The 17,114-nt window shown below is 43.7% G+C and overlaps 1 protein-coding gene across 1 annotated transcript in view; it reads left to right on the forward strand.

Annotated features, from left to right (window-relative positions):
* BRINP1 (BMP/retinoic acid inducible neural specific 1) overlaps positions 1–17,114 on the forward strand; it is a 167,444-nt gene that overhangs the window by 91,684 nt on the left and 58,646 nt on the right. The window contains exons 3-4 of the mRNA XM_054584471.1: positions 8,598–8,788; positions 16,671–16,840. Of these exons, the coding sequence (XP_054440446.1) occupies positions 8,598–8,788; positions 16,671–16,840 (361 nt within the window). The remainder of the gene's footprint in view (positions 1–8,597; positions 8,789–16,670; positions 16,841–17,114) is intronic.

Below are 17,114 nucleotides of genomic sequence, written 5' to 3' on the forward strand. Positions count from 1 at the left end.
AAATGGAAAGGCTTATGTGCATATTGTAAGCATGCATTATTTTACTCTCTAAAGTGAAGCCAATGTCTTACGATTAAAACAAAACTATTTATAAGCATCGCTCAGAGGGTTTTTCCCTGCTTTTCTTCTCCTCTTCCCTCTGGGGTCATCATGCCCCCAAGATCCACTTGACTCTCACTTATGTTTCGGGGCATGGAGGCAGGCAGCAGATTTGTTGGAGACGCCCTACTTGTTAAGATGCATCATTTCCACTTCACATACACCCTTGAGTTCACTTTTCCCTGAGCTGAATAGGGGTCATATGGGGAGAGACTGGGAACAGTGGACAAGAGAAATTTCCTCTCTTTCTCTCTCTCCCCACTCCCTCTCCTCACTAGCCTCCTCTGTGATTCCCCTTGTTCATCTGTGGGGATAATTTGCCTCTAACAATAAAAGTGGTGGTCCTAGGCCCCTCGCCCCCAGCACTCCATATTCAGAGGCTTGTTTTTAGTTCACTTCCAGAAGATTAGTTCATGCAACCAATGGGATAAGCCACCCAGGGGTAAAACAAAGGCAAACATCCTGTAACCATAATCAGTCATGCTTTCAGTAAACATTTATTGGGGGCACAGTGTCTGTAAACTGTTCTAAAATGTCCCCTTGGATTAAGTCAAACCACTAGAGAGCTACACATTTTGACTGCAATGCGTTTGACTCTCATGGAATCGCTTTACTGAATGGTGCTTTGGCATGTGCATTAGGCTATATCGAGCCAATCAAACATTGTGGTATCGTTGGAGACCTCCCCTACCAGCAGCCATCACATCCATTTCTTTATTTGAAACCATACAAGATTCTTGTGTCTTATCGTAGCATCCAGGAAATCTGTGTTTCTTTTATAACTTTTAACAACAACTGCTGTGTTATCTTCTTGACTCTATGGCTCTTCTGGATGGAAGTTCCTTTTTCTGTTGGCTGCAAAGAAGCTCAGAGACATTTGTAGTCCCTTTCTAGCAAGTGTTTAGGGCTTTATAGAATTAATTTTGCATGCTTAACCCAAAATTTATTTTTTCTCTTTACTTTTCCAGTTTTCTATACTTTTAAGTCTATATGGTATACGTGTTTTGGAAAACACCACCACTTACTTATGTTATGAGGTCAGATTTAAGTTAAAAAAAAACAACAACACGCTGTAAAACATGCTCCTTAAAGAAGAGGAAAGCAACCCTTCACGTAGTCAAATGTGGTTGGGAGCCCTAGTAATCTAGAAGGCAGAGGAGGAAGCTCACGTTTATCCAGCACTTACCACTTCCCTTTTCACAGCCCCGAGAAGTAGAAATTGTCACCCCCCCCCCCCGCCACTTTACACAGGGAAACAGAAAAGAAAAATTTAAGCAATAGAAACATCATTATAAATGTGCTCTATGCAAATAAAAAACACTACCAACAGCAGCTTATAATTGTTTATACCCTGTTGCAGTTTACAAAGAACTTTTCGAAACATTTTGTTTAATTTAGCACAATCTATGGAGATGCATGTCTCTGGTCTTCATGGCATATATGGGGAAGTAGACTTGGAGAGACTTTATACACTGTTGGTTCGTTTGTTAAATTCAGACTCATTTCTTTTAACACACACCACAACATTTAAATCCCACCTATCCCGAAAGCTCTACCTACAAGTGACATTGAAAAGATCATGATTATTTTCTTTCCTCTCTCATCCCACCATCTGTACCTTGTCACTCAACTTCTTCTTGTAGCCTCTCACATAAGCATAGCAACAATGATAACATTGATAATAACTTTAATGCTAACATTTGATTGAGGGCTTATTATGTCCTAGGTACTGACTGTGCTTCATGAATTAATATAATCCTAAACCTACCTCTCTAAGGTAGTAATGCTTCCCCTGGATCCCATCTAGATACTATAGACTGTAAGCAAACTTGTCCACTATCTCACAGCTAAGGTGCTAGAGTCAGGTTTCATCCCAAGATTTCTTTTTTTTAAATGTTTTTATTTTTTATTGTATTTTTTCCATTACCATTTAGTCCCCTTTCCCCCCCTCCCCTTCGGACCAATCACACACTGTTGTGCATGTCCATGAGTCCTTTTTCCTTTTTGCTCAATCCCTCCACCCCCTACCCTACCACCTTAGCTGGCATCGTGCTCTCATCTGTGAGTCTGTCTCTGTTTTGCTTGTTAGTTTATTTTGTTAATTAGATTCCACATATGAGTGAAATCATATGGTATTTGTCTTTCTCTGACTGGCTTATTTCACTTAGCACAAGATTTCTACCTCCAGAGCCCAGGCTGAGAGATAGAGCTGAAGACCACCTAAGCCATCTGCTCATTTCCCAGGGGAGCAAACGCCTTCCCGAGGGCGCAGAGCCAGCCCTCAGGCCCGGCTTAGCGTCCTTTGTCCTTCAGTGCTGCCTCATGCTCAGCATGGCAATGAATGTGTGTGCACGCACGCATGCATGCACGTGTGTAGGAGAGTGGAGGGTTAGTGAGGAGGAGGAGCGGGCATTCCTACCAAGTCACTGCGGAGCTTTGGACTTAACGATTTTTTCCTCCAGGCTTATCTTAAATCCTGCCCCCCTGGCTCCAGTCTTCACCCAGCGTCGCCTCTGTCGTCACCAGCCTCCCGTCTTCTGCTCCCTCGGTGGGGTGGGCCTTGCTGCAGCCACCCCACGCCTCCCATCCAGGATCCTTTTTTAATCTCAGTCTAATTGGTTTGCCCATCCTGCTGGGAGGCTTAATTGGGCATAAGCGCATTCCACGGATCCTGTGCCTTTGTGAGTTCTGCCTTCTCCTCCAAGGGGAATTGACTTGCTCTGTGGGCTCAGAAGGAAGGATGTATTTTATGTTGAGTTCCATTCTCTGAAAACTTACATGGAATTATTCCTGGGCCGGCAGAGCAGTTAGGCAACATGGCAAACAAGGCTTTCTCACTCTCTTGTTTTTCACTTTTTTTCAAAACTTTATGTTTTTTAAAGGCGGTATGTTGCATTCGAAAGGGCAGTATACTTGAAGTCATGAGCTAGGCTCTGATTTCAGCCCTGCCAGCCATTTGCTGTGTGATCTTGAGCAAAGAACTGTATGTCTTTGAATTCCGTTTTCCCATCCATGAGTTGAGTGCGTTAAATTTGATGACTTCTGTGAAAGGAGTCAGGGACACTTTTAGAACTGGGGTCACACTCCCTCTGCTCCAAATTGGGCCTGCCATCTGCTTTTGTAAACACAGTTTTTTTGGAGCACAGCCACGCTCACTTATTTATGTATTGTTTATGGTAGCAAAGCCAAAATATTTACTCTATGGCCCTTCACAGAAAAGAAGATTGCCTGCTCCTCTTTTAGAACATATGTCAAATTGGGTCATTGTTCAATATTAAAGATAAAGAGAGAATCTTAAAAGCAGCAAGAGAAAAGGAGAGAGTTACCTACAAAGGAGTTCCCCTAAGACTGTCAGCTGATTTCTCAAAAGAAACCTTGAAGGCAAGATGGGGCTGGCAGGGAATTTTCAAAGTCATGAAAAGCAAGGGCCTACAACCTAGATTACTCTCTCCAGCAAAGCTATCATTTAGAATGGAAGGGCAGATAAAGTGCTTCCCAGGCAAAGTAAAATTAAAGGAGTTCATCATCACTAAGCCCTTATTATATGAAATGTTAAAGGGACTTATCTAAGAAAAAAAAGATCAAAACTATGAACAGTAAAATAACAAACTTACAGCTATCAACAACTGAACCTAAACAAAACAAAAACAAAAACAAACAACTAGAACAGGAGCAGAATCATAGAAATGGAGATCACATGGAGGGTTATCAGCAGAGACAGGTAAGGGGGAGAATGAGGGAAAAGGCACAGGAAATAAGCATAAATGGTAGGTACAAAATAGACGGGGGGATGTTAAGAGTAGCATTGGGAATGGAGAAGCCAAAGAACCTCTATGTACAATCCATGAACATGAGCTAAGGGGGGAAATGCTGGAGGAAATGGGGGCACTGGGCAGAAGCAATAAAGGGAAGGAAAAAATGGGACAACTGTAAAGGCATAATCAATAAAACATACTTAAAAAACAAAACCTTCCTTTGACTTTCTATATTGCTTAGAATTTAAAAATACAAAGTTTTTTTACCAAATCTGACATTGCCTTCTGAGATCTTTTGATTCCATATTTTGAGGGTTTTTTCCCTATCACCCTTTCTTTCATCTCATGTCTTCTGCTCATCTACTCATCTAGGCCTAAACCTGTCTTCTTGATGCTCCCCAACCCTAGCGAATATATTTCTACCTCAGGACTTTTGCACCTACTGTTTCTCCTCCCTAGATCACTCTTCTGCCAGTGGCTCCACGGTCTCTTCTTCATCTCCTTCAAGTCTCTCCTTAAAGGTCATCAGATCAGGAAGGCTTTTTCTGACCATCTGTAGAAACCCGCCCCTGGATCCTGACCTCCTTCCTCTGCTCCATTTGTCTTCATATGCTGTATCTCCCTATGAAGGGTTACACATTTGTTTCTTTATTATCTGTCCACACTCACCTGCACACATGCTCCTTGATAGCAGGGCTTTTAATTTGTTTACTGCTGTATCCTCGGATCTGGAAGAATAGTAGGTGCTCAGATATTGAAAACATAAATCAATTGTTTCAATTCTAATGTTTAATTCTACTTTTGAATAGATCTGGGTACTAGAATGCCCTTTTGCATAGGTATATGTTGGTAAAAAGTATAAAATTATAGAATTCTGTGACTATTACCGTCTTTGGTCTAATATCCCTATGATAGGCACGGAGACACATGAACTCATTCTTTGAAAATGTTTAGTCTGGGTTGTTGGCCAGTAAGAACAGAGTTTGTAGACTAAAATGTAATAACAAAGTTTGGCATACAAAGCCCTTTGTCCTGTGATCCCTGACAATCTGTGTCTCCTTCTTATCATTTTATAATCCATGCATGTTCACACACATGTGTACATACACACAAATGCTTCTGATACATATGCATCCCTCACTTTCCAACTGCCTTATCTCCTCTCATTCCTCTTCAGTTTTGCACATAAAGCTTTTCCTTCCTGAAACATTCTTTCACTATCCTTGCCCAAATCCTACATTCTCTTCAAAATTCAACTTCTGTAGGGGAATTCGTTGACATCTCTTCTCTCACCCTCTCCAGACTACTCAGGGACCCTCCTGTCTGACCACTCTGTGACTAAAGTGACAATTGCAAATAGCACACTGTATTAAATAGCTTTCCTAAACATTCCCTTTTTCCCAGTAAGATGGAGTTCCTTAGGATCAGGAACTCTGTTCCTGATGTTGAACATGCCATGGTTGGCTCAGAGCCAGTGCTTCAGGAGAACAAGCCCTAGTGACTGAACTCTTCCCAAGAGCCAGTCACTGCATTCAGTAGGCCGCTTGCATCCCCTCTATTAGGCCTTGCATCCACCCTGCAGGGGAGGAACCAGGAACCTAGCATCATCTTCCCTAGTCTTTTCAAGGAAGCGACGCAGATAGCAGGCCCTGGGTGTGGAGCTGGGAGCATCAGGAAGGCGAGGGAGGCTGTTTAAACAAACAGACAAACAAACAGGAATTGTGTCATGGGCTTATCATTTGGTGGTGGGGGTGGCATTATTCCTTTGTATCAGAACTGGTTCTTCCATGGTTTTTATATTCTACTTCTCAATATCTACATTAAAAGAGTGATTAAAAATAAGCATGCTAGTTTTCTCTTTTTAGGTCTACCACTAACTACTTCTATGACTTCTGACATGTTATGTACCTTCTCAATGTCTTAGTTTTGAGGAACATAGCCATATTCACATAAAAAAATAGTAGCTCAAGGTCATAAATTATAAATAAAAGTAATATATATGTAATATAGTTGTATAATTATAATGGATAACATATAAAACTATGTATCTATTATGCTATATATCTATGGAATATATGTACATTTCCATATATATATTTCTATAACTGATGTGTATATAATTTAATAAATTCCAGGGGCAATCTGATGAGAAAAGACTCTTTGCTTAGAAATATCTGGTGATTCTCATTGCCTTTCATTGGTCATCTAATGCTGAGGGACAAATTACTGCACAACAGTGGGTTAATACAAGAGTATTTATAATCTTTCAGTTTCTGTGCGTCAGGAACAGGGTATAGCTTAGCTGGGTGCCTTTCATTTCAGGGCTTCAGTGTGTAGAGCCTGCTTTTCAGCTCATGCCCACGGTTCCTGTTAGAGCTCCGTTCCTTGTGAGTCCCAGTTCCTCAGAAGCCGTTGGCCGGAGGCTTCCCTGGAGTCCTCTCCACGTGGATGTTTCTATGGAACATCTCACAAAATGGCAGTGAAAGAGGGGGAGAAAGAGAGAGAGAGAGAAAAAAGTTGCCATATTTTGTGACCTAATCATGAAAGCAACATTCCATCACCTTCCCTTTCTATTCTTTAGAAGCAAGTTTCTGGGCCCACCCCTGCCCATACTCAATAGGAGGAGGTTACATGGGCATGTGAACACCACGGGGCTGGGATCATTGGGACCCATGTCCACGCTACCTGCCGCACTACCCTCTCCCTTTACCTGGTCACTCACTTGCCCCATCTTGTCTCCTTCCACATCCCCTTCTTCTCACACCTCCTGTCCTATTTAGCTCTTCCCACAATGCATTATGCATCCCCCTCACTCACTCTGTCTCTGCCCTTTCCTTTATATGCATAGTTGTGTGTGTGTTAACAATATTTCCATTTATCTAAGCCCCATGTGAACTTCAGAACTATAGTTCAGCTATGACGTCCTCTCTGAAGCATCTCCAAGAGGCCTGAAAAGTCTCTGTTCCTTCTTCTGCGTCCTGTAGCCCTTGATTTGCAATAAATTGGAAATTTCTCTTCTCTGCCAGACTGTGAGCTTCTTAAGGACATGGGACTGTGACATGCCCATCCCCCTCTTGTGGCCATCATACTTTGGGCTCTGCAAGGGTTTGCTGAGTGCAGCTCATTGACTTAAGTATCTATGTATAAAGTACTCAGCTCACTTTATGTAAAATTTGAACTATGTTATGAATTATGGACAGATTCCTCAAGCAGACAGATCACCAGCCCTGAGGCTTGGAAACATGTCCTGATGTGAAAGCCTTCTTCAGAGCCAGTGTCCTCTGCATCAGGAGTCAGGCTCCGCTGCTGAATTACCTGGGCACATCTCAGCGGGATTCGCACCCTCTTCTGCCTCTTCTTGCTCCATGCCCCTTCCTTCGCTTGTCTCTCCCATCTTGTGGCAGGAGAGAGAGACCTTTTCATTAAACCCTGGTTCCCACCATTTATCTAGGCTGAACTCACATCCCTCTTGGCTGGTCTGTTTTTCTCAAGGGACTTGGAACTTGTAACTCATGCAGGTTGGAGAGCCGGTTGTTCCTGGGGAGATTGGTCTTTGGTAGAAAAGAGGTCATTACTAAAGCAAAAGTAACCCGAACCAACGCCATTTAAACTTCTACTGGTATTCAGTGTGCATGCTCCTTGTTCATTATCCATGAACTTTTAATGATACATGTCTGGGAATGTGTGAGGAAATAAAGTTATAAAACTACCTTTCACACTGAATTAGTGCCCGGCAGTTTCCAAAGGCATTTTCACACTCTTATGTTTTTGTTTTTTTTTTTAAATCAGTTTTTATTATTCTTCTATTACAGATGTCCCAACTTTTCCCCCTCTGCCCTCCTCCGCCCATCCTACCCCCGACCCCCACAGTCAGTTCCCGCCCTGTTGTCCACGTCCCTGGGTCACACTCTGTTTCATGGAACCAATGCTCCAGCAATAGGAAACGGCATCGGTTGGCTCTTACAGATAAGAAAAGGCAGGTCCAGGGAAGTGGCATGCTCTGCGCAAGAGCACATCACATAGTTTTCAAGAGACAGAATGAGAGTCTGAGTTGGACTCCTAAGCTCAATGCTCTCTGGTTTTGCCATTCTATCATTAGTGGAGGGAAGAATGGAACTCCCCCTCCCCCATACAATCTTGAAAACACAGTTTAGTTTCTTCCAAGTTGTAGTTGTTCAATGAATTCATGTTAATTTTTGAGTTAAACTGAGCTCTGGCCTTATTGTTTGATTTCGTAATTGTCTTAGAACAGGTCTCAGTTTGCTTTGTGTCTTAGCTCTTCTCTATCGTTACATAGCCTCCCTCTGTCCCTCCCTTCTTTCCTTTCATCCATGATTTATTTATTTGTCCAGCTAGCATTCTTATGAGTCCTACCAGGTAACATGTACCATGTATGTGGGAAGATTCCACCTGTATGGTATCATTCAGAGTCTAGTGAGAGAGATGGATAAGCACCTAGACAACAGTGATTGTGGGTATCCCTGATGCTCTGTAAGCAATATGAGAACATGACTGTGTCTACCTGGTTTATCAAAGTATCCCCGTGATGAGAAGTGTGTTCAATAAATATTTGTTGGCTGAAGAGATTGAGAGCCCTAGCTCTAAATATCACTTAACAAATATTAAAAATAATCGTAGTCAGTCGCTCTCCTAGAGAGGGATACCTGGGTCGGGTGGTTGGGTAGACTTTGGCTCCAGGCAGAGGTGGTAAGTCGAAGAGTCTCATTCATGTCTCCTGCCCAGGGAGTTTGCCCGTTGGAAGGTGAGGAACACAGCCATCGAGAGGAGAGACCTGGTCCGTCACCCGGTGCCCCTCATGCCAGAGTTTCAAAGGAGCATCCGCCTGCTTGGCAGGAGACCCACCACTCAGCAGTTCATCGACACCATCATCAAAAAGTACGGCACCCACCTCCTCATTTCTGCCACCTTGGGAGGTAGGTCAGCAGCCATGGCACCGTAGCCTTGTCATGACTTGGGGCCTGGGACAGAGGGGAGGGTGGGATGCCCTGGGATCAAAGCTGAATGAACATCTCTGCCACGATACATCACTCTAAAGCGTATATTGCTAGATAAGCTAAGTTATCTTGGTTCCTGTGATCCTATCGGAGCAGTGGATTCTGTTTTCTGGGGCAGTCTAACTTGACAGTTCACTGTCTTACAGAAACATGGCTTCACCTTGGAATTAGCTCAGTTTGTTGGGAATGCTTAATTTGGTTATTGTATTATTCCCTTTTGGAATGTAGTCTAATCTGGGGAAATAATTAAAATTCATATGTTGTTTAGAGAATTTCTTCTGTTAATTTAAGTCAGCTGCCGGGACCGATAACTCGAGGTTAGCATTTTACAAAGGGAGTATCATTTATATCTTCCATGGGCTTGGACTACTTTACCAGGAAGGCCGGCTGACTGCTCCGCCCTGCTCAGCCTTGCCCATCCCTCCCGCCAAGTCCAGCCAGTCTTTAGGGGAGTAAGGACAAGAGGGGAGAATAAAAGGGAAACACTGAAATGCAAAAGAGAGGGGGAGTGGTAGAGAGTAATGCATTTAGATGCTTCTGGATCTCACCTTCATACGTCATTTTCTATTTTAAGCTACAATCCCTCAGTTATCCGTTCTCTGCCCCTACATGATGGGGTCTCCTACAGTTGGAGAAAAGCCCTTTGTGATGGCGCTCCATGGCACCTACTCAGAGAGCTGCGTTCGGATATGGCGTACGGCAGCTAAATAAGAGTGGCGTATGGACGGAGGCAGGCTGGGTGGACTGAGGTGTGATTAACTGTACCAGACGATCTTCTCCCGCAGAGGAGGGTGAGCACCACGAGGTGGAAGCACGGTCTATACGTGCTTCAGGGAGGAAGTAGCTGTTCAGCTCGACAGGAGTTGCCCAGGGGGAAGGCAGGTGCGAGGCTTCCTAGACTGAGCCCCCAGTGTGTTTTGAGGAAGATCAGATTAGGAATTTTGTGATGTGAGGAATGTGGATTGATTTGGCAAGTTTATTCTTTTTTACAATAATAGCCACTACTTATTAAGTGTTTGCCCAGGGTAGGCATTGCACATTGCCTTTAGTCCTCTGAAACTGCATGGTAAGTCAAATTATCTGCATTTTATAGATAAGAAAGCTGAGACTCGGAAGCGGGATGGCTAGTAAGTGACAAAGCTGAGTTTCTTTTTTTTTTTTAATTCAATTTAGGGCTTTCAGTCCACAAAGCCTGCATTAGTTTTTGACCCAGCACTGGTCATGTCTTTAACCAGCTAATTCATCCACCGACCCTCCTATTTCCCCAAACAAGCAACCAGCACGTATTTATTGCTTGCTGCTAGTCAGAGATTAGGTAAAGTCAGACTTTGAATGTTAAACCAGGCTGCATAAATTTTATTCTGTAAAGTGAAAGTGAAATCACTTCTACATTGAGTGTTGCATTAACCTGCACCCTTTTCTGTGAACTTCTCCCACTTCTCATTTTACCTCAAAACAAAAAAAATTATTGCGACCAATTCAGCTCTTCCATTAGACGCTGTGTTCTGTCCAAGTCTCTAGAAATCCCAAATAACAAAGACCTTTCTTTTGCAGTGAAATATATTTCTAATTCCTCCAAGGCAAGGTGGTGAATTATTTACAGAGCCTTGCTCCCCTCCTGTTTCCACGGCACACCATTTTAAAATATGCAGAGCTCTGGAGTGAGCTCTGGTTTTGGACAGCAGGCCTTAGATATTCCCTCCATGTAGAAGAGGGGAGGGGAGGGGAGAAGATTGACTGTTGGTTGAGCACAATGTGCCAGGGTCCAGGGAGGCCCTTCTCACATCATGTCATTCATTTGTTCATTCATTAATTCATGGGAAAATATTTCTTAAGGGCTTCTCCATGCAATGGGAGAGGAGGGAGGCGGTCAGTTATAGTGAACGAAAGGGCAGGCTCTGGAGTTCCATTGCTTGGATTCCAATCCTGCCTCCTGCCTCCTTCCCCTCCCGAGGTTTATGTCCCCTTGCCAACCAAGTCCCTCTTCCTCTGATCCTTGGTTTTCCCTTGACTAGAAATAACTATAGAACTTAATTTATATTGTGAGGATGAAATAAAATGATGCATCAAAAGTGTTCAGTATGGCCCTGGCTGGTGTGGCTCAGTGGACTGAGCCCCAGCCTGTGAATGGAAAGGCCACTGGTTCAATGCCAGGCCAGGTCACAAGCTTGTGTTGTGGGCCAGGTCCCAGGTTGGGGGCATGCGAGAGGCAGCCGATCGATGTTTCTCGCACATCTGTATTTCTCTCCCTCTCCTTCTACCTCCCTTCTCCGCTCTCTAAAAAATAAATAAATAAAATCTTTACAAATAGTGTTCAGAGCAGTGTTTTGCACCTAACCAATTGTTGCTGCTATTATTATTATTAATATTGTTATTGCTATCATTTAGTGGGGCTAAGGAACATGGGGACTTGGCATTAAAGCCCATTCCTACCACTCACTGGATGAATGGGAGACATTGAGAAATTAATTTTTCTGTCTAGATACGAGTTTTCTGGTCTAAATAGAAGGAGGTGAAGAAAATTTTATTCACTATAATTTTTCCTAAGGAGAACACTGTATTTATTTAGGAGAAACGCTTTGATAAGCTGTTTGAGGTGTCAAGTGAGTTCCTAAGGGCATACTCAAACAACAACGATGATCTGTAAACTGTCACATGTGGGACAAGTGAATGCATTCGTATGGCTCCTGAGGGAGAGGAAAGTGGAAGAAAATGGAGTGAGGAAGAACAAGTGGAGGCAGTGGGAGTGCTGACAGCTGAGACGTATCCACAGGATCCTCAAATTTTTGGTGAAATCTCCTAAACTCCTAACATGCTTTGTATAAGTGATTTTCTTATGGAAGGGGGTGAAGAGAAAATTTGAGGGTCTGTGTCAACACGTAGGATTTTCAGTTTCCTTTAGGCCTTGGAAGGTCATATTTTGGCCCAAAGAAAGCCCTCAGAGCCCAGATATCTGTGCGATGTGTATTGTTAAGCTTTCATGCATGCATAGACGGATGTGTGCAAGTGCTCACATGTACTTGGATATACATTAACCTGTAAGTGCACATATATACACACTCAGTACACACATGCTTGCTCATTGGATGCATGCATATGGATGCAATGCCCACATATATTAGTATATGTGATCTTGCATATGCATGTAAATGTATATATTGCACGAATGTCTTTTTATGCATGAAGCTTTATGTTTTTGTACTTGTGTGTATGTTTGTGTGTCTGTCCCCTATTTCCCACCCTGCATTTTGAGACCTCTCCCCTTGGCTAAGAGGAAGGCTGAGAATAAAGTCACAGGGGCTCAGAAGAAAAAGAATGAGAAGTGTCCCAGAAACCTACAGTTCAGACATCTCCAACACCATCTGGCAGCTCCCTATTGACTCAAAAGGTCAAACGAACAGCTCCCGCCTCAACTCCCATCCCCGTGCATCCAAGTCCCACTTTGTTTCCCTCTGAAAGTCGCACTGCAGAGAGCGAGGCGAAGGCCCCCCGGAGGACAGAGGCTGAGGAAAGGGCTGTGTGGGGTGAAGAGGCAATTTGCAGGAATGCTCAAATGGGAAAACAACTCTAAACAGAACATTCTCTTAATAAACAAGAAATTAAGTCTTAATAATGCAGTGAGAATCCCATTAACCCCTCTTGATCTAAGGTTTGCGGCTGCCAGTTCTCAGTCCAGAGGGAACAGGCTTGTTTCACCTCCTCTTTCACAGGCCCCTTAGAGAGCCTGAGCCGACACTTGGAATATTTATCTCCTCGGCCGCCTTCCTCTAACTTCTAGCCTGTTCACTTATTTAATCATTTACCTTTCCACCCATCTATCTCTTCATGTACCCATTCAATCATCTATTCAGCCATCCATCCATCTATCCACCATTTATCCTTCAAATGATAACTGAACATCTCTCTCAATCTGATCTAGGAGAAGCAGATAGAGTCCTTGTTCCCCAAGCCGCCACCCACCACCCTGAACTCAGAGTCTAATTGTATATAAAGTCATTTTTAAGTTAAATCTATTTAGGTTTCTATGGTATTCGAGGGATGCAAGATCATGCCCTCCTGGGTGGCCGGTGAAGGCTTCAAGGGAAACTGCAAACATGAGTGTCTTATTCTGAACCCAACTCATGTCTAGGCAGAGGGAACCCAGAGATTAATTTTGATGATGATGAATCTTCTTACTGGGAGATTTCAGTCTAGTCATTGAGGCAGATGTATCAATCAATGAACGCTGTAGGGCTGGATGAGTTCCGTATTTATTTATTTACCCCAAAATACTGTGATCATTTGTTAAGCATATAATACCATATTTTGCTGTGTATAATGTGTGTCCACATTTTTGTGCACATTATACATGGGATTATTATACCCATGGTATGTAATCATGATACCCATATATAATGTATATTCTTATTTTTCCCTCAAAGTTTGGGCAATAAAGTATGCATTATACATGGCAAAATACAATACATACCCATATTGCGCTAGGTAATAACAATGAAATGAAGGAAGTCTCTTACATACTCCCGGACCTCACAGTGCTTCTCCTCTAGTGAAGGAGACAGCTGTTGAACAAGCAGTCACCAGACAATGTGATAGGTGGTGTCTCACAGAAATAAGAGACAGCGGGAGCAGGTGGTTAGAGTGCTTAATCAGTTTAAAGGTGGAGGATTCAGGGAAGACTTCTCAGAGGAGATGTCATCTTAGGCGACCCCTGAGGGATGAGTAGAAGTTAGCAGGAGAAAAGCAGAAAAGCAGACTTCAAACAATAAGAGAACCAGCGTTCATTAGTGCAGGATGGAGCATATGTAGGGCGTGGCATGGGGGCGGCTGGAAAGGCCAGACCGGCAGGACCCCAAGTCCCACCTTAGCAACAGGGATGCAGGTGCCCTTCTTTCAGCTGCTTCCCACTGGGTGCATCCCTGTACCTTCGCTCTTTACCTGATACCTTGAAATCACCCCCATATGCCTTGCTTTCCTTAGACCGGCCTTGTCCAGTAGGAATAAAATGTGAGTCACAGTGTGAGCCACATTTGCCATTTTAAATTTGCTCACAACCACATTTTTCAAAGTGGAGATAAAAAGGGGAGAATCAATTTAAAAGTATATTTCACTTAACAATATTATCATTTCAACAGGTAATTGATAGAATAAGCTATTACCCGGATATTTCGTTTTTGTTTAACATTTGAGGGTATCTGCTGTATAGCTTACACCTACCATGCATCTCAGGTTGGACTGGCCATGTTTCAGTGCTCGACGGTCACACTTGGCTGGCGGCTCCTGTGTTGGACAGCAGGCGCCCAGTCACTTAGTGACTCAAGCATGGGGACAATGTCTGATTCATTTGTCACCCCAGTGCCTGCCAAAGTGCTCAGCACACACACAATAGCCAGTGCCTGCTGAACTAAACTGAATGGACAAACAAGCGCAAGACAGAGAGAGGGAAGGTGATGAGTCTCTGCTAGGGGAGTGTATGGTGGGGGGAGCTCACCAGGAAGGCAATGCGCGCACGTCTTCTGAGGGGAGCCTAGAAGTTGGCCAGGTCAAGGACAGAGGAGGGCTAGTAAGAGCAGGTGACCTGTGAGTTGGCTCCAGAAAGCTGGATAGGATGTCGGCTGTTAGACATTTAAGGTAGAAGGAGAATGGCATTCCACACACACACGCGCGCACACACACACACAAATGAAAAATAAAAAAGAGGCCGAAGAAAGCCTGGGAAGAAGATTGCCACGAATAAATCACAGGGGCATAGGAATGGCATGGGCAGGACAGGGGGAGAGATGGCACTGCAGAGACAGACAGGAGGCTGCCTGTGGGGACTCCGGCAATGGAACTGTGTTCTAGAAGCCGTCACGGCGGGCTCCGAGGCAGAGGAGTTAACCTGTGGGTCAGGACCGTGCCCACTTCCCGCCATAGCCATTGTCCTTCTGAAAGTAAGTTGTTTTTTCTCTTCAACTGATAAAACCATCAGCATTCTAAAGAAATTTCAATTATCTTAGATTTCAGACTTTGTCCTCAGAAAGTATTGATAGTGTTTGGCCTGGCCTATGTGGCTCAGTTGGTTGGAGTGTCGTCCCATAAACAGAGGTTGCGGGTTCGATTCCTGGTCTAGGTGCAGGTGCAGACCCATACGATCCTTGATCTGGGAACAGATCCCCGGCCTGGGCACTTATAGGTAGCAACCAATCAATGCTTCCCTCTTGCATCGATATTCTCTCTCTTCCTCCGTCTCTCCCTAAAAGCAATGAAAAAAAAATCTCCTCAGGTGAGCATTTAAAAAAAAAAATTAACAGTGTTTGCTCTGTGACTATCCTATTGTATTGGGTTGATTAGATGTAAGGCTGAATCTCATACAACCGATATTTTACAGTGATGAAATAATGGCAGTTAGCCCTTCCATTGTGCTCACTATGTGCCAGGCAGTAGGCAGGCACTTTATGTGAATAACTAATGTAATCCTGTGATGATTGTATGAGGTAAGTACAGTTAGCATCCCCAATTTTACACATGAAGAAACTGAAGCGTGGGGCGGGTAAGAAACCTGCTCACATGGCGCTATTTCAAGTCCCGGCCTTCTTTCTACCACTCCAAGCGATTTTTGGTTGCTACAACGCACTAGACAGTGGTACAGGGACTTCATATGTATTAATTAATTTACTCTTCTTAATAACTCTATGGAGTAGGTGCTATTTTTCTCCTAAGCTTGTTAATGAATAAACTGAGGAACAGAGAGGTTAAGAAACGTCCCCTGGTTCACTGTTAGCAGAGGGTGGAACCAGATGTACAATGATCAGATCTATTTAGTTGGTATATCTGGAGCTTCCTGTCTGAAGTTCTGGTGAAATATCTTGTTATGTGAAATAAAAGGCACCATAAGGTAGTTCTGTTATTAATCTTTGCATATGCATGTGTTTCTAAGGAAAACTTCATGTAGTGAAATGTGTAAATTTATATATTCATCTCTATCTCTCTTTCATCTTTCCCCTCCCTATACCTAACTTTGTTGTTATCTCCCCTCTCCCTTAGATGTAACCCCTTTTCTGTTATATTCTCAGAAACACAGTGCCTGGTATATGTAGGTATTTAAGAATAAAAAAAAAGATGGATTAATTATTTACTGACTACTACACACTAAGCACTGGGCTTTGTACAAGGGGTAAAGAAGTGGCTAATACAGACAGCGTCTGACTTCACATAGCTGATGGCTTAGCATTTTCTCTATAATAAGCACATCATTTTTCCTTTCTGTCTCTATCTCTCAACTATCTATCTATCTATCTATCTATCTATCATCTATCTCTTTATCCATCCACCCATCCACCCACCCACCTGTCTGTCTAGGAGGGGGTAGCAGGAAAAAGAGGAAAGGAGGAAGGAAGGAGGGAAGAGGAGGGGGAGAGATGAGAAGGGGAAAAGGAGGGACTGGTTGATGAGGAGGAAACAAAGGAGGAGGAGAAGGGAATGGGAGGGGATCATCTATGGCAAATTCATCTTCAGAAGAGACTGAACCTCAGAAAGAAGAGGTAAGTCCTGAGCTGATGCTGGTGAGAACTATGAAGCGGATTAGTAGGGACTGGACTTGATGACTAGGAGATTTTCCATGATCCTTGTCTCAACAGAGCTTTGCACTTACAGACACCTATGGGCTATTTCTCTTTCATTGTGCCCTTAGTTTTCAGTAGCAGAAGGAAATTTGGGCAAATTAATGGGAGGTTTGAGGGTGTTTTTAGCCTCCACACTCTGGAGCTGTTCCTCCCACCCCAAAGCTGGACAGGCTACCTGAGCTTCTTTCCGTTCTGCGCAGGGGAGGAGGCCTTGACCATGTACATGGACAAAAGTCGCCTCGACAGGAAGTCAGGGAATGCCACTCAAAGTGTTGAAGCTCTGCACCAGCTTGCATCATCCTACTTTGTCGACCGTGATGGCACCATGAGGAGGCTCCATGAGATCCAGATATCAACTGGAGCAATCAAGGTACAGGATGAGGGTGGGTTGAGGTGACAGGTTCCTAAGACAGCAGCACTGTGGCCCACGTATTCCGAGAGCTGATGGGCAGACGCAATCCCTGGCTTCGCACCCATGTACCTAACAGCACGCCCTGCCGACCATTCTGACTCATGTCGTCAAGTGCCCTGTAATTGCGTGAGCGCTGTCACAGTGCGATCATCGGTACTGATTTACTGGGGCAGCCCCGGCTGTGGCCACGGCATAATTAGCAACAATCCTCTCCTTCACTCTTAAAGTTCTC

This window comes from Pteronotus mesoamericanus, unplaced genomic scaffold (assembly GCF_021234165.1).
Source record: "Pteronotus mesoamericanus isolate MK-2021 breed Mesoamerican mustached bat unplaced genomic scaffold, CSHL_Meso_final contig_78, whole genome shotgun sequence".
Lineage (NCBI taxonomy): Eukaryota > Metazoa > Chordata > Mammalia > Chiroptera > Mormoopidae > Pteronotus > Pteronotus mesoamericanus.